Below are 22042 nucleotides of genomic sequence, written 5' to 3' on the forward strand. Positions count from 1 at the left end.
TGCCAGTAGTAGATGTATCTCGTCCACGGTGATCCTGCTGTTGTCCAAGAGCAAAGCATTCACTTCTACAACTATTTCCAGTGTGATGACACGATGAGCCTGGCCAGGACGACCACCATCTTCCAGTGACTCGTGCTCCTCAAGGAATCGTTTGCGTCATTCCACAACACTAGAACGACACAGGCTGTACTCACCGTGTACAGCCTTCATCCGTCGATACATTTCATGGCCTCCAACTCCCTCCAACGCCAAAAATCGAATCACTCCTCTTTGTTCCTGCTTACTCGCCTGCATGTTCGGCAGTGGACGATAACTTGTGACTACCTGATCTTCGGTGTGAAACCACACTGGCGCTATGCAACATCAAACGTGCACATGTCAGTCTCTCTACCAATAGATGGCGCCATCATACCCGCAGTTATGTGGTGCCACCTTACAAGTAAGGCAAAGGTAGACACACTGATCAGGTTTCATTTGAAGGAACCTCATATATATACTTTCATCGATCAAACAAATGCCAGAAATACTACTGTACATATAAAGTATAGCTATTCTTACTTTCTTCATATAGGTCGTGGAGACAGAGAACTCTAATTCGTTGCTACCAAAAACAAGATGAGTGAATTCAACAGTCGTTTATTTTTACAGAAAAAACTCCATAATTCAATCTTTGTTAAACCGTTTTGACTATTTTTGGTCTCTTGAAATTCGGCTAAACAATGGTCTACTGCACTTTTCTTACTGCAAACTTTTTCATAATGTGTCCAGTGGTTTACTTACCTGCTAAGTACCGCAATAACTGCTTAGTGAATAACGAGCATGAATCCCAAAGCAAATGGTTTTCAACTTTTTGCATTCCAAAACATCAGAATGGTCGATGAAGAGGTATAGTGTTCTTACCAAGACCCAATTTTGATTTCGCAAGGTAAAGAGAGCTTTTGATGACATAGGTATTTTGACAACTGACATTCAATAGACATTTCTTTCACTTTTTGACAGTATGTTAAACTGAAGTATTGGAAAGAAAATTGTTCCAACTGGACTAAACGTTATACTCATCTTTGGGAGTATATATTTACTGCTAGAAATAAGAATATATGTTAAGTACAATGGATATGCCATTGGGCCTCGGACAGTCTAACAATGGTCACCCTCAGGGAGCCATACTGAAATAACTACCTGTCACACCGACGCCTAGGAATCAATGAATGGCTATCTCTGTACAGGGTCATTTTTAAACTGCCCAAAAACGGCGTGCGGGTGGCACAGAGGGTGCTGCCTGTCTGGGGGTCTCAGAGGGACCCTTCGCCTTTTTATTCATGCATGTATCAATGTCACAACATCCTCTCCCCCCACCCCCAACCCCCCTCCATCATCGCGTCACAGGAGGACTGAAAAATCAAACACTGCTTGCTGCTCTGGATTAGGTTAAAATTTTGTCGAATAGTTCAGAACAGTCCCTGATGGTTTGAGCCTGTACATCAGACAAAAATTGTGATTGCACTATCTCCAGAGGGTTGTGATTGCATTCAGTGGGGTTTCAGTCCCACAGTGCCCTTAAGGAAAGTGTCAGAGTTGTCAAGAACTTCGTTCTGATGCTCCTCGCTTTGCGAACTGTCATTTTCGACCACGAAATCTTTGAGAATCAATGCCCCAAGGGAAGGAATGGTTTCTTCGACGCCATTTGCGTCTTGAGACCTTTCTGTGTCGATTCTGAGTGGTGGTGTGTCTGAAATGCTTTCTTTCGCTTCCCATAAGTAAACCGCGTGACTACAACACTCGGTGTCGTGGTTCTGACCTTCATTGCAGAGGCAACTGAAGGGATAAAATGTGGGTAAGAGGCGCTGTGACGGCGTTCACATTGTGTTACACGTCCACAGTAGCACTGGACAGAACTGTGGTGAAAGTTGGAACCAATGTGATATCATTAACCCACCTTACACTTCACGTGAACTTCTGAGCTCTCTTCTTTTTTTCCTATTGTGTTGACAACTTGCTTCTCAAAGCGTCACTGAGCCTGAGGGTGACGATACAGAGTGCCATGCTTTTGCACCTTTATAGGAGGAGGTTGTAGGTACCTTTGAGCCAAATTTCAAATATCTGTGTCGCAATGGGTGACAATTATGTAGTTTCGAAAAAGCAATCATTCGTGTTACACAGTGTAACCACCTTTCTTCGGTGTCTCACCAATGTGTCATCAGCAAATTGATTAAATGATGTCTTTTCAGTGAGATTCTCTTCAAACGGAATTTATTTTCAAGTTTTCCCCTTCCGATAATCAGTGGTTGTTCCTATGCCTCAACAAAGAAAGCATTCATTTGTGTGGATAGGTTGCCTGCATTGCATATTTCAATGCACCGACACAGAAGTCTGTCCAGTTTGGGTATCGAATTTCTTGCACCATCATGGTAAAATATGATTCCACTTTACAACACTGGTCTCACGAGAGTTCTACACAAATTAGCAGAGTTTTTCTCTCTCTCTCTCTCTCTCGTTTTTTCTCTGTTTCAACAGAAAAAGCTATCAAAAAAAAGGCTTAGACCATCTGCGAACTGTAAGGTACATATTCTCAGTGAAAAAGTGTTTTTCAGGGTCTCACATATACCATTTGAAAAACTTAACCGAGGGATGTTACGTCGATGAACTAGCACTGCATATGGCAAACACTCACTAGTGCTGCAGCATAATGTCCCTTACATGAGGGTGTCAAAGATGCTGCCTCTACCACATGTGTCTAGGAATCAGTGAATGGTTGTCTCTGTACAGGTACATTTTTAAAGTGCCCAAAAAAGGTGCACGGGTCACACCAAGGGTGTTGCCAAACTGGCTGGACTTAGGGGGACCCTTTGCCATTTTATTCATCCATGTGTCAGTGTTGGATCCCCCTGCGCACACGTCACAGAAGGGTTGAAAAGGCATAAGCACCCTTTACCACTCATGGATCACATTCAGATTTCGTTGAATGATTTTGAACGGTCCCTTTGATTCCACCCTAGACACCAGAGCAAAAACTACAGTCGCCCTACACACAAAAGGGGTGCATCATGTTCAGTATCCTTGGAGGATGGCTAAATCGTCCGGAGGGGCATTAGCATTCTCAAATGTTCGCGAGAACATCGTCTTCAGGCAGGGGGAGGTGGCGGGGGAGGGGGCGTTAGGGTCCTGGAAGCCCATGTCCCCCCCCCCCCCCCCCCCCCATACACACACCATATTCATCCATGTGTCAGATTCAGTGGAGATTTTTCAGTAAAACAATGCTTTTTTAATGCTGTTCATTCTTGATTATGATTAAAAGTCAAGTGAAAGGAGTTTCAGGCGTCAAGAAGTTGATGAAAAACAGCACAGGAAGATTTACGAAACTATGTGAGGCTTCAGCTTTTGTAAAGCAAATTAGATGGTGAACAGTTTCATAACATTCTGTATTTGCGTAAGGATTTCAAGGACAGGCTTGAGCTAATTAGCTTCATTTGTCTCCAGCGTTAAGTGCCACGCTCAGCCATACAGGGAAACATTTAGGTGCAACATGGCTGTGTGTGAGCTATTTCAGAGAAGAACAGCATAGACAAAAAGTTAGTATCTTTGTTCGAAAACTTGTGTTAAGTAAATAGATGCCTTTCATATAGGAAAAAAACAACTGGGAATGATTTTGTCAGGAAGGCTCATGTGGAATTGACCAATCAAAGCCAGAGTGATCTTCACAACCATGTCCACTCGTATCGTGAAGACAGTAGTTTGGAGTCACTGAACTAGGGATTTTTAGTCAATCAATTTATTGGGCAGCTTTCGACCCAGTTAGCTACTGGAAGTAAATTTTCAGCTTATTCAGTAGAACATTTGTGTGTTTCTAACGAAGAAAGGCAGTTTAGTAGGCCAGAGCATTTTATTTTGCATCCTTACAATGAAAGAATAGACGCTGAATGGACTGACACACCTGTCCATCAACCAATATATTAATGTGAACCCCGACTTTATAACTGTTATTTTCGCTCGATCCCCTTGACAACTTTATTTTGTAACCTTCTGTTCGTTTCTCTTGAATTTTTTTCGAGCTAGTTGTTTTTCTACTGCGTTCTATGTAAGACTGATACTTCAGTAACACTGATATAAATTAAATAGATATTTATCTAGTATTTTTGAGGAAATTTGAGCTATTAACACGTATACAGAGCTTTTAAGGTAAATGAAAACAGCAGATCAACTCTTGTCGACTTGTCTGATCTATTTGCCGAATCTGTATTTATAGTAAAAAAAGTCATACTAGATAAAATTGGCGTTCCAATATCCCCCCGCACGAAAATTAATCCTGTGTGCGAGCCTGGTCGTGTTCACACTGCACTGCTGATTATCGTTTTGGAGAGCGAAATGTGTGAAAATGGGCGCCCAGAGGGATGATGTGGTTTCACTGACGCCGCCTGTGGACTTTTTGTGTCGATTCCGAGCAGAGGTGTCGGAAATGGTTTTCTCGACCACGCATAACAAAACCAACTGATTTCAACGGTGGGCATTGCGGTCCGGTCATGACCTTCACTATACAGATGTCAAAAGAAGGGATGAGGGGGTGAGACATGGGTAAGCAGGCAGGGGCGGGGCGGGGCGGGGTGGGGGGGGGGGGGGGGGGGGTTATCGGCATGACTGCCTTCCCATGGTGTGGCACATTCCCAGTACCTTTGACTAGGAGGGTGGTGAAATTTGTGGGCAAGTTGATATAATTAACCTAACTTACATGTCTCATGAACTTCTGACCTTTTCTAGGCATGTTAACACTTTGCTGTTTTAAGCGTTGCCGAGGCCAACTGTGACATCGTAGGATACAAAAAATTTTGCACCATTACGGAGGAAGATTTTAGGCACTTTGAAACCAAATTTTAAACTTTTGCCTCTGAATGCTTGAAACTGGGTGGATTAAAAACATAAATAAATTGGCCCTGTGATTTCTTTGTGCAGTGCAGTAGGGCAATTACAACTGTGCACTTTAATTTCTGGAACATTCCCAGATTGACTTCCTCTTAGTTGATATCGATATGCATTACAAGTATTGTGTTCAGTTTAAAGACTTGAGTTACTGGCCATTTCCAAAAAACATACAAACATGTCATACTCAGTGTAGTGCTGTGTCATGACATCAGAAGTGCGCTTATATTCCTGAGAATCTCATGTGCTATGTCTTATGAGAAATGAACCCTCATTTCCCATCTTTGTATTACAGTGTAAACTGCACTTTATTTCCTGGGACACCTGCAAAATATTTCAAGGCTAATGCTATACTGTCATTGACCATCAATATGCACCTAGAAGCATTGTATTCAATAAAAATAAATAAATGCCATATGGCTCTCATCATGAGACTGGGTGCATCTTATTCCATGAGTTCCCATGACCTAAAATGCAATGCTAGGGAATCAGCACTGTGACTCCCCACTGCTAACAAATACTTTACACTGGTACTCACAGGATTTGTTACAGGGCTTCTGTACTGCCAACACTGGTGTGAGTGATCAAGCTCAAAGGAAATCACTGACTTTTGCTATTAGAGTGTGTGGTGTTGAAGGCCACGTCAGCTTGTTCATAGACAATTCATTGTGAATAGAAGGGCGGACATTGATTGTGACAGAAATCTACTGCTAGATTACACAATAAGTCTTAGTGTGTCACCTATGTAATCACAACATTAGAAACATGTTTATCTACTCGAGATTCTTGATGGTGCATACTTTATGAGAAAAGCCTTGAGAAGGTCATGAGTTTGAGACTAGGTGCCTTCGTGATCTTCCCTATGTCATGTGTGAGCGAAAGTTTTCTATCAATTACATATAGCAATACATAGTACAGGGTGAATACCACCATTACAAATTGGAATTCATGGTTTTTCCCACGGTTTCAAGGTTTAATTTTACTTTTTCCAGCTGTCTTATTCTTGTTGTTGTACACAAATGATAATGCCTTCCAATCTACTTATAATTGGAATATGTTAATAAACAATCAAATATTCTAAAGTAAAAGGTGTCTGTCTGTCAATATCATATATCAAAACTGAAAATAATAAAGAGAAAAGTAATGCACTGTACTAACCAAGTGTCTATAGCTTAACATTTCTTGCTATACTGTACACACAAAATTTCCATGTAAAGTACTTAATAGTGGTTTTATTTTGTTAAGCTAACTCTTTGCCTCTGTATATGTCTGCTAGTGTCTGTATATGGGTGGATGGATATGTGTGTGTGTGCGCGAGTGTATACCCGTCCTTTTTTCCCCCCTAAGGTAAGTCTTTCCGCTCCCGGGATTGGAATGACTCCTTACCCTCTCCCTTAAAACCCAAATCCTTTCGTCTTTCCCTCTCCTTCCCTCTTTCCTGACGAGGCAACCGTTGGTTGCGAAAGCTAGAATTTTGTGTTTATGTATGTGTTTGTTTGTGTTTCTATCGGCCTGCCAGCGCTTTCGTATGGTAAGTCACATCATCTTTGTTTTTAAATATATTTTTCCCGCGTGGAATGTTTCCCTCTATTATATATACTCAGAAAACAGTTTGCCAAATGATTTCAGGACACAAAAAACATCAAGTTCACTCACTTAACAAGATTGTGTTCATCCTGCAAGGCTTTAAAAAAAAGAAGAGAAAGAAATGTTTCTATTATGAAGTGTGATGAAACACACTTTGCAACTGGTTCTTCTATTTCAGCAGCATCCGCTAAACATCTCATTTTCTGAATTTCCAGTTCTTTGATTTGACTTCTTTTGTATTTTTGATGAAATTTCTCCTCTATTCTCTTTTGTTTATTGATCCACCATTTCACCAAATATTCCTTACACTTAGAATGTGCGTTAAGCATTGAATTTATGAAACTTTTGTTGATTGCTATACTTTTCACACCTCCTGCATATTGGATTGAATCACAAATTCACCGTAGTTCCACGGATTCCTTAGCGTTGATTTTCCAGTAAACACTCTTTTGAGTTCACAGAGAAGCCACACTCAATGTTTGCACTGCTATAGGATAAGATAAGAATCTTTTTAACAAAATCCTTAAAATTTTCACAAGGTTTTTTGGAATTGCATAATAAATTCATCCAAAATTTATCAAGAAGAGTTTCAGACCTGTTGAAGTTTCTAAGGACATCCGTTACTTGCAGTTGACTACGAAGATCCATATATTCTTGTTTTACACGGTCAGCTTTAAATGCCAGAGAGTGTAGCATTAGAAACCAGAATTCCTAAACATAAGATAACCATTTTTCAGCTGAATAAAAACTGACAGCAACTGATGAGTCTAAACAGGAAATCCCCTGTCTAAGCTTATTCTTTAAAGGTAAATGTTGTCTTATTTTGCCCAATATTTCTAAAATGAATGTTTGTATTTCTTGTTTCAGATGAAAATATCCTTCTCTGATGGACTATTCACTTTCTTTAATACTTCCTTTGTACTAAAGTCAAAATCAAACTTTATTGCTGTAACGAAATTGTTTTCATCAATAAGATCTATTTTCCAAACAGAAGGAGTAGATTCTAAAAGATCAGGGCTGATTATATGCCACACCAGAGAAATCTCTAAGGATCGCAAGTCACTGTACAGGAATGGAGCCTTGGGATTAGTCATCTGGTACTCTCACAGAAAAGGCTCAACTAATGATGCTGTTGCACCAAAAAAAGCAAGTTGCAAGTTTTGGTCCAAGCATTTTATCGTTGAGAGCAGCAGATATAGTTTTGAAGCTCTGTGAAGTTGGCACAGATTGGTTTTTTATTGATTCAGGATTTTTTTTTTTTTTTTTTTAAATCAGGGAAAGTTTCCAATGCTCTCTGAGCAACATCAATATTCTCTGTCCACCTGAGAGAACAAAATTTTTAGGGAAGACTGTACATTTAGAATATCCTATATATTTTGCCCTTCTAGCAGGAGAACCTTAAATAAAAAAATAAATCGCCCTTAGAACGGCAATAATTTTACAATTAGTTTTTGTTTACCAACCCTGAATGCTTTATGTACCACACTAAGCTCTCAACTACCTATATCAGGAAGATGCATCCCATTAAAAGATTCCTTAATCTCTGCATTTAAATCTTCGAGCACTTAAGTTTACGTTAGAGCCATCCACGGATAATCATAAAATTTCTATTCAAATTACGCATTGAAACAGAAGATTTTAGGCCTTTCAACAAATCAACAGCAGAAGTGCATTGCATAAAAACAGAATCAAAGAATCATTCTGATATTTGAGATGATTCTGGAATCCATAACCTTTCACCGATGTCCATCTGTGCTTACTGTGCAACAGTGTTTAAACTTTCATCGAATCTTACAACTATATCCTCACAACAGTTAAGTAATGTGAGCAATTATTTGGTAAAATAGGCAACAATACCATGGGCTATACTATATGCCAGTTTCGCTCTGTGTAACTGCATCCTTCTTGCTATTTTTAAATCACAAAACATCAGTGGAAATATGGATGCACATTCTGAAGAACTATGTAGTGAGATATAGTTCACGACCATTCAAAGACAGCAGAGTATTTCTGACTTGGTAACATCATCTGATAACATGAATGACTTCGGTGATGTTGATGTTTCATCTTTCAATGACTTTACATCGATTGTAGAACTTGCAGACGTTGAAGTATTTTCAGGGCAACATGCAACTGTAGTGCTTCCTGAAACAAAAGCTCTACATCAGGCTTATCGCACATACTTAATGTAATAATTTTTGCATTTTAACATTTATAAAGATAGTAGCAGTGAGTGGTCAAAGATTATCCTGCAGACACTTATTTAAAGAGATTCCATAGTGGAAGTTATGCAACCAGGGAGAAAAATTTAGATTTTTTGCAATAAAAATTGTCTGCACTTTCTTAAACAATAGTGACACGCCTTGCAAGGTGATCTTCACGCCTTGCTTAAAATGCATTGTGTTTCTTTAGTTACATATACTGGCAACATTGAATTTGCTTATTCTATTGTTACTCGTTTGTTTTTATAGTACATTACCTATTCGGTAAATTTTCACGAATTCGAACAAATCGTACCCCGCATTAGATAGAGAAATGCTGAATGAAATATATTTGGCTGTCAAGAGGCCAATGCGTGAAGTGACTACAGTAGCTAAGAATTGTCAAATAATCTTTCACAAAACACAAAGAAATTCTGGTAGTATGTAAAGGCTGTTAGCGGCACCAAACGTAGTGTCCAGTCACTTGTGAATGAGACAGAAACTGAAACTGGGGGGTAGCAAAGCAAAAGCTGAAATGCTTAAGCCTGTTTTCAAATGTTATTTCAGAAAGGAAAACCCAAGAGACTTGCCCCAATTTAATCCTCGTACCATGGAAAAGATAAGTGAAATAAGTGTTGGTATCATCGGTATTGAGAAACAGCTGTAGTTGTTGAAACTGAACAAAGTGAAAGAGCCCCATGGAATCCCTGTCAGATTCTATACTGAATTTGCAGCTGAATTAGCCTCTTTTCTAACTATAATCATATCTAACTATAATCTATCATGGATCCCTCAACCAAAAAACTATGCTCAGTAGTTGGAAGAAAGCACTGGTCACACCCGTTCACAAGAAGGGTAGTAGAAGTGATCCACAAAACTGGCATCCAGTATCCTTGACATCAATTTGTTGTAGAATCTTAGAACATATTATGAGCTCAAACATAATGAGGTGCTGCATCTCGAACAGAATGATCTACTCCATGCCAACTGGCATGGATTCCGAAAATGTCGATCACACAAAACTCAGCTTTCTCTTTTCTCACATGACATACTAAAAGCTTTGGATCAAGACCATCACATAGATTCAGTATTTCTCGATTTAGGAAATGCATTTGACTTAGTACCACATCTACATTTACATTTATTGTCAAAAGTACAATTGTGTGGGGTATCAAGAGCAATTTGTAACTCGTTTGAGGATTTTTTGGTACAGAGGACACAGCATGTCATCTTGAATGGAGAGTCATCATCAGATGTAGTAGTAACTTGGGCTGTGCCTCAAGCAAGAGTACTGGGGACCTTGCGATTCATGTTGTATATTAATGACCTTGTGGACAATATTAACAGTAACATCAGACTCCTGCAGACGATTCTGTTACCTATAATGAAGTACTGTCTGAAAGAAGCAGCACAAATATTCAGTCAGATCTTGATAAGATTTCAGACTGGTGCAAAGATTGGCAACTTGGTTTAAATGTTCATAAATGTAAAACTGTACACTTCGCAAAAAAAAAAAAAAAAAAACATAGTATCCTATGACCATAAAACAATGAGTCAGTGTTAGAAACAGCCAACTCATAGAAATACCTGGGTGTAACACTTTATAGAAATATGAAATGGAATGTTCACACAGGCTCAGTCATGGGTAAAGTACATGGTAGACTTTGACTTATTGGTAGTGTGCTGGGGAAGTCTGACATGTCTACAAAGGAGACTGCTTACAAATCACTTGTGCAACCTGTTCTACATTATTGCTCAAATGTGTGGGACCCATACCACAGAGGACTAAAAGGGGAAACGAGGATACTGAATACGCACAGAGAAGGGCAGCACGAATGGTCACAGATTTGTTTGATTCGTGGGGAGAGGAGCAGGGTGTCACAGAGATGCTTAAGAAACTGAACTGGCAAACTTGAATTTAGACATAAAGTCTACTTTTTCTAACTAAGAACACTGTCTTGGCACTTGGCAAACATGTGATCATATTCTTCGTTAGTGAGGAATGGAAAATGTTAGCTGATGGACTAGTCTGGCTAAACAGTTGCTACACTGTTTCAATAAGCAGTCTACAGAGTGAATTCAAAGATCAAGGATGGGGCACAATTGATATGCAGCACACTGACCATGACAAGCCAAATTACTCGACATACACACTTTATCCTAATGAAGTCTCACAAAGGACAGTGTTGCTGGGGGAGTACCACAGTGGCTTATTCAATGCATTCAACACACTTCACGATTCACTGGGTGACGGTACATCCATCAATCCAAATCAGGTAACAACACAAATTTATCGCTAAATCATGACAACATTACTTCAGCCAGCATTATACTACAGACAACACACCTACAAGCACCTTCGCCGTGGCATTGTTAGAAATGTATTTAGCCATCATGACCCCCACCCCCGCCCCCCCAAAATTAAGAACAATCTATAAATAGAAGATAAACCACTATCTATGTTTGGGTTGTGTTTGCATTGCATAAGTTGAGGGCCAACATTTCAGTAATTGGCAGCATCCAGAATTAGCTGACTCTCTGTGAGATGTAAATCCAACGGCAGCTGACAAGAGCTACAAAGAATGGTACAAACCCTGTGACCTATAAGGTGTAATGTTAATTTGGATAAGAGTCTGGGGACGAAAAACAACTGCAAAAACAAAGAAGCATGGAGGAAAATTGATGAAGCCAAGATTCATCATGGGTTGTAGTGCTACAGAAGAAGAAGAAGAAGAAGAAGGTGGTGGTGGTGGTGGTGGTGGTGGAGGAGGAGGTGGTTTATTTGCATAGTCCTCTGCTGCTTTACAAACACATACACTTATGAGCCAAAACATTATGACCACTATTCACAACAAGATAAAATGCCACATAATGGCATCGTGGACATGTGACATGGTTAGAAACACATGGAAGCAAACAGCAATTAATGGGGAATCACTATAGTGACAATATGGGCAGCAAACAGGGAAATTGTCTGATGTAAGCAACACTGACAAATACAGATTGTTATGGCCTGAGGTGGTTTTTCTTTTTCTGGACAGACTTTAAGTGATCGATATATTGTGAGATGCCAAGTTTTCACTCGTTCATATATAATAACAGTTACCTTCTTTACCAAATTTCCCGGTCGACAATTTGTTCTCTTTTGATATTGTGATCCTGCTATGTGGTGCCATGTATTTAACTGTGGACTTCGTTTCCAATTGCAGTGGCCAGGGCTATAAGAGAGCTCCTATATTTAAATAACTCACAACGAAATCACAAAACACTGTTTCCATAATTCTTCTACATTCCAATAAGTTATCAACTCACAAGAACTTAAACATTCACTTTTCTTTAGTCCTTGACCATTTTCATCAGGTCCCTTTCTTCTTTGAAGTCCACAGCACACCCAAAGCACAACCATAAAGTGCAAATGACCCCTCATGGCCAGTCCAAATTACACATCCCTTGTCACTTTCAACACTATGCCTATGTTTTTCTTTCTCGTATCTGCACATAAATTCCAGCAAACCCGGGCACAGTAGATGCTCTGTACTCTACTTCTAATTAAAGTCATTTTTTCACACACACATCTTTCATCGGTCCAGTAAAAGGAAAGTGAGATCGGTTGCTATGCTTTATAGCAAAATGTACCACAAGAGGCCTGGCACCTGGGCACAAGAATCTTGCAAGAAGTAAAGCTGCCCATGTGCTACAGTCATGAGCACCTATGAAAAGTTGAAGCATAATGAGACCATGAATATTTGAATTTTTGACAAGATGTTGCACATCCACATTTCATCGCACTGAATGTGGAAATCAGAGTTTGCCTACTTTGAAAACCAGGATGAGTAATGACCTGTGGCAGGTGTGACAACAGAGTACAATAATGATGCAGGCATAAGTGTTTCAGAGCACAACATTCAGAGCACACTGTTTACCAGAGGTGTCTGCAGCAGACAAACCTTCTAAGTCATCCAACGACATCACCAATTACATTTGCTGTGCGCACAGTATCATTTAGATGAGATGGTCAAACAACAGAAGTGTGCTGCCTGGTCAGATAAGTACATTCCTTGATTTATCACACCAATGGTCATATAGGCAAATGACTGTTCAAAAAATGCATTGTGCCCATGGATGCAGGTGGGGGGGGTGTAGTATTATGCTGTGGGGGAGAAGGAGATTCACATGGACTCCCATGGGAATCTGTGATAGTAATGTAAGGCACCATGACAATAGTGGACTATGCAAACATTAGTGCAGATCACCTGCACCCCTTCACGCTTCATGTCTTCCCACATGGCAATGGTGTCTTCCAGGAGAATAACTATCCATGTCATAAGGCTGAAATCATGCTACAGTGGTTTGAGGAGCTTGCTCTCACTGCTGTCTTGGCCACTAAATATACCAGATATGAACCTAATGGAACACAATCTAGGATGATATCAGCCATCATCTCCGGAGCTCTCAAACCATCAGCTCATAATTCGTGGGAATTGCATGACCTGTGTATAAATGTCTGGTGCCACATACCTCCAGAAACTTACAGAGGATTTGTCAAATCCATGCCATGCAGAATCACTGCTTTACTGCATTTGAATGGTGGAACAAAACACAATTAAGCAGGTGCTCAATATTTTGACCCATCAGTGTAATTAAGTGGCAGCTCATCCTTGACATGAAGCAATCTAGTGGTAGCATCCACCAGCATTTTGCAACAACGACATCACACCATACTCAAAAGGAATAAATAAAATTAGATTCAGGACCACTCGAGGGCTTTGAAGACTGAGCATAAGCTCAGACTTGACAATGACGAAAAGGAACAGCTGCTTTGACCTCATTAAAGGAACCAGCTGCTTTGACCTCATTAAAGGAACCAGTATTAATCTAAAATTTAGAGGAACCACAAAAACTTAACTGAAATGGCTGAAAAGGAGCCTGGATACCACTCCTTCCAAATACGACTTTCATTCATTTATTTACTTGCTCAGCATGATCCATAAATCCCATCAAAAAGAACCCTCAGAGATGTAGAATTAGTCTTGGTATACTCCCAAGAAGGAGAAGCAGATCGCAGTAACTTATTAATCTGCACACTGTGTTGACAATATATTATCACTATACTGCTTAATACTGTTTACACATACACCAGCTAAATTTGATGTACCAAATTAAATAGAAAGTTGTTACTTTGAAAAAAGAGTAGCGTAATATTTGTTCGATTGCACCGGTATTTTTCAAAGAAAATAGTTACCTAGATCTGTAAATACAGAAGCCCATTTCCACTACTACCTTTCAAGGGACTCTTCATGTTGCTATTTCACTACGATGATACAATACTTTGTAAAAGAGTGGCTAAGAAACGTATTTTTAACTTTCTTTTAAACTGTCAGAGATTCCAGTTTTCTTGCTGTATTTTACATGGGAGCTTATTGATTATCTTCATACATGACGACACTATGAATCCTGAACAAGTAGGCAAAACTAGTCAGTTTTGATGTCACATCACTTTTCACCTAGGTGCCACTGGAAGATTCCTTAGCTCTACTTGAGGAATACTTCGAAGAGGGCACAGCAAACTTTTTAGATATTGTGATATATTAACCAAATGGCATGGGAAATTCTACATGCAAATTGACAGGGATTTCCCCCCACCCCTCCCCCAGCCTTCCCCTTAGCTCCGTGTATGTTGGAGCACATCAGAGATGTAGCACTGAATACTGCCTGCCTAAAACAGGAGGCATTTTGCACATGCATAGATGATACATTTGTGGTGTGCCCACGTAGCAGAGAGAAAGCTACAGGAGTTCCTACATCATATCAATGGTATTCAAGATGGAGACAAGAGAATGGAAGCCTACCGTTCTTGGACATTTTGATTAAGAGAAAACTGGATGGCACATTGGGCCACAATCTTCACAGGAAGAAGACACACATGGACCTTTAACTAAATGCTTAGAGTTGCTACCACCCAGCAAAAATGCAACTCAGTACTAACCAATTTAATATGTAGAGACAGATTCATCTGGGACAAGAAGAGCATACCAAAAAGAGTTGTGACAACTGCAGAACAATTTCTGCAAAAACAATTATGATAACACACAAATAAGTCATACATTAAAGTAAGATAAGAGTAGTGAGGACAAACCAGAAGAAGAAGAAGCCAAATGTGTGGCATTCCTGCCGTGTGCAAGGCCACCGACAGCCGAGAAAGTGAGAATAATGGAAAAATATTAAAATACTGTTTTCCATGCAACATGGAAAATTAAGACCATGTCTGGTTTGATCAAAGACCAACTAGCACTACAAACAACAGGTGTTTAGAATATAGAGTGCAAATGTGGGATGCAGTACATTGGACAGGCACAAAAATGCATCTCACAGCACCATTCGGAACACATCGGAAACATTCAACTACGGCAGACAGCCAAGTCCACAATGGCACAGCATAGCATCAACAAGGAACACACCTTCGATTTTGAAGGGTTCTGGGACTTGATTGTAACAGAGGTGGTAGAAATACATCTGCACAACAACTAATAAACTGGGATAGCGGGTTTCAACTCAGTACAGCATGGGATTCTGCAATTACTGACCTACAACAGGTGTTGTCGTCCATAGACAGAATGAACAGACACATGGACAAAATGACCGGCACCAGCACCATGCACAGTTCCTCCCCAGTCACCATGAATGCTGCTTACAAAGGCACATGACTGGCTCATCCACGGAAGAGGCCAGTGGTCCAGCCGCTATATAGATATGCAGAACATGACATCCTGACACTCCGCCTGAAGATGAGGGGTATGAAACTGAAACATTGTGACAAGATGACGCCACTACTGGGCTGATCACCCGAGAATATTTTAGCATTAGAATATGTCGATAAATCCTGCGATCCCATGTATTTTAAATTCTAAGCAAAATAATCAGAGCTCTAACATATACATACTTCCAGGAACATATAAGCTCCTCTACCAACAACATAAGAACTGGAGAGAAAGAAAAAGAGGAAATTTCTTTCAGCCTAAATAATGTATTGCTCTTAAAACGTACTTTTATCATTAGATTTCAATATTTTCTCAGTAAATAGCTTACTGTTTCTAAGAAAAGTGTTCCAAAACAAATTTGATAAAATTCAAGAACATCATTTACACACAAAAAAGTTTTGAGTATCACCAACTCTCTCAAAAATAAATGTTCAAATGATCATAATGAAATCAGCATTAAACAATTAGAAGTTGCTTGACTGATCTATGTAATATATTATATTACTTACGTAATGAATCTTTTTCTAGTGCTGTTTCCCCATATGGGCTTTAATATGTAGATGCAATGATACTTACTAAAACGTGAGCTAAAACAATGGAAAGAATTATCAACCAATCTCATTACTGCCAAATTTTCAAAAACTTTCAAGATCATGTACAACAGCATCCAGAAACATTCAGTACAGAAAAACATTTTCAGTAGTAAACAGCTTCAAAAAGGACTGCCAACTGTATAGGCTGTATTTACCCTGATAGGTGAAATATCACAATCAATAAATTAGAAATATCTTTTGGTTGTGTGAACCTTTATGTCCTCATGAAATAGTTAAAAAAATTACGGAATAGTACCATATTTACTCGAATCTAAGCCGCACTCGAATCTAAGCCGCACCTGAAAAATGAGACTCAAAATAAAGGGAAAAAAATTTTCCCGAATTTAAGCCGCATGTGAAATTTGCGACTCGAAATTCAAGGGGAGAGAAAAGTTTTAGGCCGCACCTCCAAATCGAAACAAAGTTGGTCCATTGTAATAAGAGAGACAATTTAGGTCGAATCGAATGAATGACGATATAGCTACATTAGTTTGGTTCGAGTCGTAAGCTTAGCAGTTAAGCTTTACCAGGTAGCCATTGCTATGCGTCAGGCGCTCCGTCCGTATTTATACGGGTACCCTTCCTTTTTCACGTGCTTCGTCTGGTTTGAATCAATTGCTTATTTTGCTTTGATCTGATAAGTGCCGTTTTCTTTGTTATAGGTGTTTACGTCACTCTAAGCTGAAAATGCATTACTGTACTGTGTCATGCATTGCTTGTCGCATTCTGGTAGTGCGTGTTTACGGCCTGTCACCGCTCGCGGCATGGCTTGCTTTTGTGCGCGCTACCGCCGCTTACAATAAAAAAAAAGAAGCGAGGAATAGTCTCATTAGCAAAACAATGGCAAGAGACTGCTATTTGTTGTTACTTACACTGCTGCTTTCTTTGATAATTATCAACAAGAACAAAATAATAGACTGCGTATGATAGAACATGTTCTGAACGAGAGTTAAGCGAAAATTTTTCTCCGTTTGAAAATCTTTGCGGCGGCTTCTTTAGAACATCAAATTCTGCACAGAAATTAGAGTCATCTTAGATTTAAAAATCTAGTCAGTTGCCGCGCTTCATTTCTGACTGTATCACTATTAGGCATAAGAATAATACGAATATAAACATGACACGATATGTATATTCTTCCGTGTTTGCTGTTGTCTCACTCTAGTTTCGCAGTTTATTAGGCAGACAGGATTTAAATGAGATAGCAGCAAACAAGAAAGAATACATGGCATAATGTTTATATTTGTATCATTCTTATGGTGAAGAGAATACCGCAAGTGATTCACATTTCATCAGGTTCCTATTAGAAAACATCTCTTCTCACAGGTAGGAAAAAATTCAGAACATAGAGTTGGCCATATTGACAAACATCCCAAACAGAATGAAATATTCACTCTGCAGCGGAGTGTGCGCTGATATGAAACTTCCTGGCAGATTAAAACTGTGTGCGTGACCGAGACTCGAACTTGGGACCTTTGCCTTTCGCGGGCAAGTGCTCTACCATCTGAGCTACCGAAGCACGACTCACGCCCGGTCTCACAGCCTTACTTCTGCCAGTATCTCATCTCCTACCTCCCAAACTTTACAGAAGCTCTCCTGCGAACCTTGCAGAACTAGCACTCCTGAAAGACAGGATACTGCGGAGACATGGCTTAGCCACAGCCTGGGGGATGTTTCCAGTTTGGAAGGTAGGAGACGAGATACTGGCAGAAGTAAGGCTGTGAGACCGGGCGTGAGTCGTGCTTCGGTAGCTCAGATGGTAGAGCACTTGCCCGCGAAAGGCAAAGGTCCCGAGTTCGAGTCTCGGTCGGGCACACAGTTTGAATCTGCCAGGAAGTTTCATCCCAAACAGTCTTGCCAGTTGGATTTTCGTAGTACATTGAAATTCTGCTACATTCGAAGATGAACAATACGGAATTTGTATTTACTTCGTTGGATAATGTATGAAAATGCAGTGGTTGAAACTCGGGGCGGAGAAAAAAAAGCTCGTCTTCCACCTTTTTTAAATTTATTTACTGACTCAAGAGGTTTTGGCGCCAGTATTTATCTTTGTGCCTACAAAGCATGCCTGTGTAGCGCTACATATATTCGACGGCAGAACTTAGTTGTGGCGGCACCTACCAACATTTTTCAGAACTTCCGCTTGCTTTGCACTCGATTCTAAGCCGCAGGCGGTTTTTTGGATTACAAAAACCGGTAAAAAAGTGCGGCTTAGATTCGAGTAAATACGGTAAACATAGGAAGTTCGCGGTTTTTATTTCAACTGCACGACAGAAAGTAGTGAGCATCTGTTTCACATTTGTTATGTTGCAAAATGGTTCAAATGGCTCTGAGTACTATGGGACTCAACATCTATGGTCATCAGTCCCCTAGAACTTAGAACTACTTAAACCTAACTAACCTAAGGACAGCACACAACACTCAGTCATCACGAGGCAGAGAAAATCCCTGACCCCGCCAGGAATCGAACCCGGGAACCCGGGCGTGGGAAGCGAGAACACTACCGCACGACCACGAGCTGCGGACTGTTATGTTGCATCTGTCATAACTTTTCCTATGGAGACACAGACAGGCGGAAGATACCTTTTCCTCACCTTGTTAGATATGGACTGTTTCTTTGTCCTTCCTGAACATAAGTATAAAATGAATAAAGACGCCACAGAATAATGTAGTCCACACCAATGTATTTTGAGACTCATCATTTATTTCAGCAAATCTGTCACAAAAATGTCAGCGCACATTTCTCTTCGAGTCTGCTCAGCTTCGCAACTTCCAGCATAGGACAAACAGCATATACCTCTTACTCTTTTGATTTATTTCAAGACAAATGAAAATGAGATGGTGGCAGAAATAAAACTGCAGCTAATCAATGATAAAGAGCACTTGATGAGAAAAATAAAGATGAAAACGTTACATAAAATAACAAAACTGTCATAGACAGGGGAGGTGTGATATGTCACGTGCACCAGACACTCGGATTTGAAATAATCAGATTTGGATTACCAGGATTCTATGCCAAGTTATGTGAACTGGTGTTCTATTTTGGGTCTTCTTCTGTTTGCAGATGATACAAGCACAGGAGTGAAAGTAATAACATTATTCTTCCTGAGAAGATAGCCAATGAAATATTTCAGATCATTCAAGCCAATCATAAAATTTTGATAAGACTCAGTACACACAATTCAGAAATTCTCATGAAACTCCGCAAGGTATAAAACTAGTCTACTATTACAATAAAATACCAGAGGTAGATAGTGTTAAGCTTTTGGGACTAGGCACTGATCACAATCTTAATTGGAAAATCCATGATCTAGATTTAATGAAGCACCTCAGTTCACCTACATTTTCATTTTCAGTATGCACGATTACTACTACAGGTGATTTAACAATTGGAGAAATGGGTTTATTCTGCATATTTTCATTTAACTTTTTTAAAGCTCACCTTACAGGAAAAATATTCTCAGAACAAACAAGCATGTTGCACACATTACATAAAATGTTGCTTCTAGAACATCCAGCAGAGAAAACTTGGTATATCAATAACTGTTTCATAATATGCATATTCATTAATGTCCTTTATCAGCAGCAAAATTTCTGTTTTCCCAATAGATAGGGAAAGCACAAATATGTTTCTAAGGTCAAACACAACCTTAATAAAGGCTTCATTGGTGCATAAAGGTATCAGATAGATAAATACACGTTTTCAACAATCTAACAAAACATTAAATGTCGTTGGTAACATAGTCGTGTTTAAGACTATATTAAAGAACTTTTCGCAGACAAACACCAACTCCACTGAAGGTTTCTTCACCGAAACTCAAATTCCCATGTTGGGTAATATAGCGCCCCTACAACAACATTGACACAATTCAAAACGGCAATATCTATGAAAAACTGACTTAAAGAATTCTGTATCACTTATATTGCAATAATAAAAGCTTTGTTTTAATTTTAAGTAGGTATTTTTTGCAGTAAATTACACTGTGTCCTATAAAACAGTAATACAGGCATTTATTCCTGCTCTCGTAGCCGTATTCTCATGTATTGCATTTTTGAGTTTTTGACACTGTTCTTGCCATGGTACAATATGATAATGTAATCAATGTTAGCATTATAATACTTCAATTGTTCATTTCATTAAATGGCACTTAAATAAAATATACAGCCTTGACTTCTTTCCTCATCCCAAAAACTATTCTTCACAGGATCCACTAAAAATGGTCGATGTAGTGAAATGACTTAAGACATAAAGAGGACAATTTCCATGTTAGTGGACTAGGTTGTAGTTTATTAAGCTCCAACATGGTCACTTGCAACAATGCTTTGCAACTGTGTGCAATACATTCATTGAGTTTATTAACGAGTGTGTGACACTTATCCATCCTTCAAGATCAACGAACTTCACCTCTGAAAAAGTTGTGGTACAACACATCTTACAACTGAATCTCACACACTTTCAATACAATTTGTGTTTGGGAAGTAAGCACTGATCCTGAAATGGGAAGAAACAACAATGACACCAGTTCACAGCAGAAGAGAATGTAGCTTACATCCAAGATATTAAAGAACTATTTTGGATGACATCTCAAGTCTGGAACTAAATCATGATTCCTCAGAGAGTAAAATGGATTTGATCTCACTCCCTGTATTCCTCCAGACATATCTTTGGACACTAACATGTTACACTGTTAATGGGACAAACACTGTCATGTGATTACATGGAGAGGTACAGAAGGGACTTCTTGGTATACCTCCACTTCGACAGCTGCCACCCATTCCATACCAAGTAGTCCCTTCTTTACAGCCTCGTCACCTGTAGTCATCACATCTGCAGTGACAAGCAGTCCCTCTCAGAATATACCGAGGGTCTCACTGAAGCCTTCACTGACCTTAATTATCCTCTCAACCTTGTACAAAAACAAATCTGCCATGCCTTATCTTTCCAGTCTCCCACCACCTCCCGAAGTCTCACACACTGCCCACAGAAGAGCATTCCCCTCGTAACTCAGTACCATCCAGGACTAGAGCAACTGAATTACACTCTCCGCCAGGGTTTCGATTACCTCTCGTCATGCCCTGAAATGAGAAATGTCCTGCCCACTATCCTTCGCACCCCTCCTACAGTGCTATTCCACTGTCCACCAAACCTACACAATTTACTCGTCCATCCTTACACAACCCTTGCTCCCAATCCCTTACCTCATGGCTCACACCACTGCAATAGACCTAGATGCAATACCTGCCCCATAAATCCTCCTGTCACCACCTACTACAGTCCGGTCACTAAAATCATCTATCCCATCAAAGGCAGAGCTACCTGTGAAACCAGTCGTGTGATTTACAAGGTATGCTGCAATCAATGTGCTGCATTCTATGTACGTATGACAAGCAACAAGCTGGCTGTGCACATGAATGGCCACTGACAAACTGTGGCCAAGAAACAAGTGGACCACCCAGTTGCTGAACACGCTGCCAAACATGATATCCCTCATTTCAATGACTGCTTTACAGCCTGTGTCATATGGATCCTTCCTACCAACACCAGCTTTTCTGAATTGCGCAGGTGGGAACTTTCCCTGCAATATATCCTACATTCTGTAACCCTCTTGGCCTCATCCATCCAGCCCCCTCCCAATTCTCATTCCAGCACTACACAGTTGTCATTTCATCGCCACGCCCAGTCTTTTAATTTCTTTTTATTTCTCTTTCTTTCTGCTACTTGCCTCCCCCCCCCCCCTTTTCTCTCCTGCCCTCCGTCTAAACTGCAGCACTTCACTTCACTGCCTGCCACCCCCACCATACTATCCCTCCCCCTCCCCACCCCAGCCTCCTCCTTACCCCCACACCCAGTTGCCACTCCCACCATGCACTGGTGCTGTTGCTTGCAGTGTGGTTCAGTTGCCTGAGACTGCAGACGTGTGTGCGAGTTGTGTGTGTGTGTGTGTGTGTGTGTGTGTGTGTGTGTGTGTGTGTGTGTGTCTACTGTTGACAGAGG

General features: G+C 40.1%; 1 protein-coding gene across 1 annotated transcript in view; it reads right to left on the reverse strand.

Annotated features, from left to right (window-relative positions):
* Window positions 1–8473: 8473 nt before the first annotated feature.
* The window catches only part of LOC126419025 (protein sex-lethal-like), a 113668-nt gene continuing 100099 nt past the window's right edge, over window positions 8474–22042 (reverse strand). Inside the window, exon 6 of the mRNA XM_050086083.1 lies at window positions 8474–8643. Within this exon, the coding sequence (XP_049942040.1) occupies window positions 8489–8643 (155 nt within the window). The 3' untranslated portion in view covers window positions 8474–8488. The remainder of the gene's footprint in view (window positions 8644–22042) is intronic.

Source organism: Schistocerca serialis, chromosome 9 (assembly GCF_023864345.2).
Source record: "Schistocerca serialis cubense isolate TAMUIC-IGC-003099 chromosome 9, iqSchSeri2.2, whole genome shotgun sequence".
Taxonomy (NCBI): domain Eukaryota; kingdom Metazoa; phylum Arthropoda; class Insecta; order Orthoptera; family Acrididae; genus Schistocerca; species Schistocerca serialis.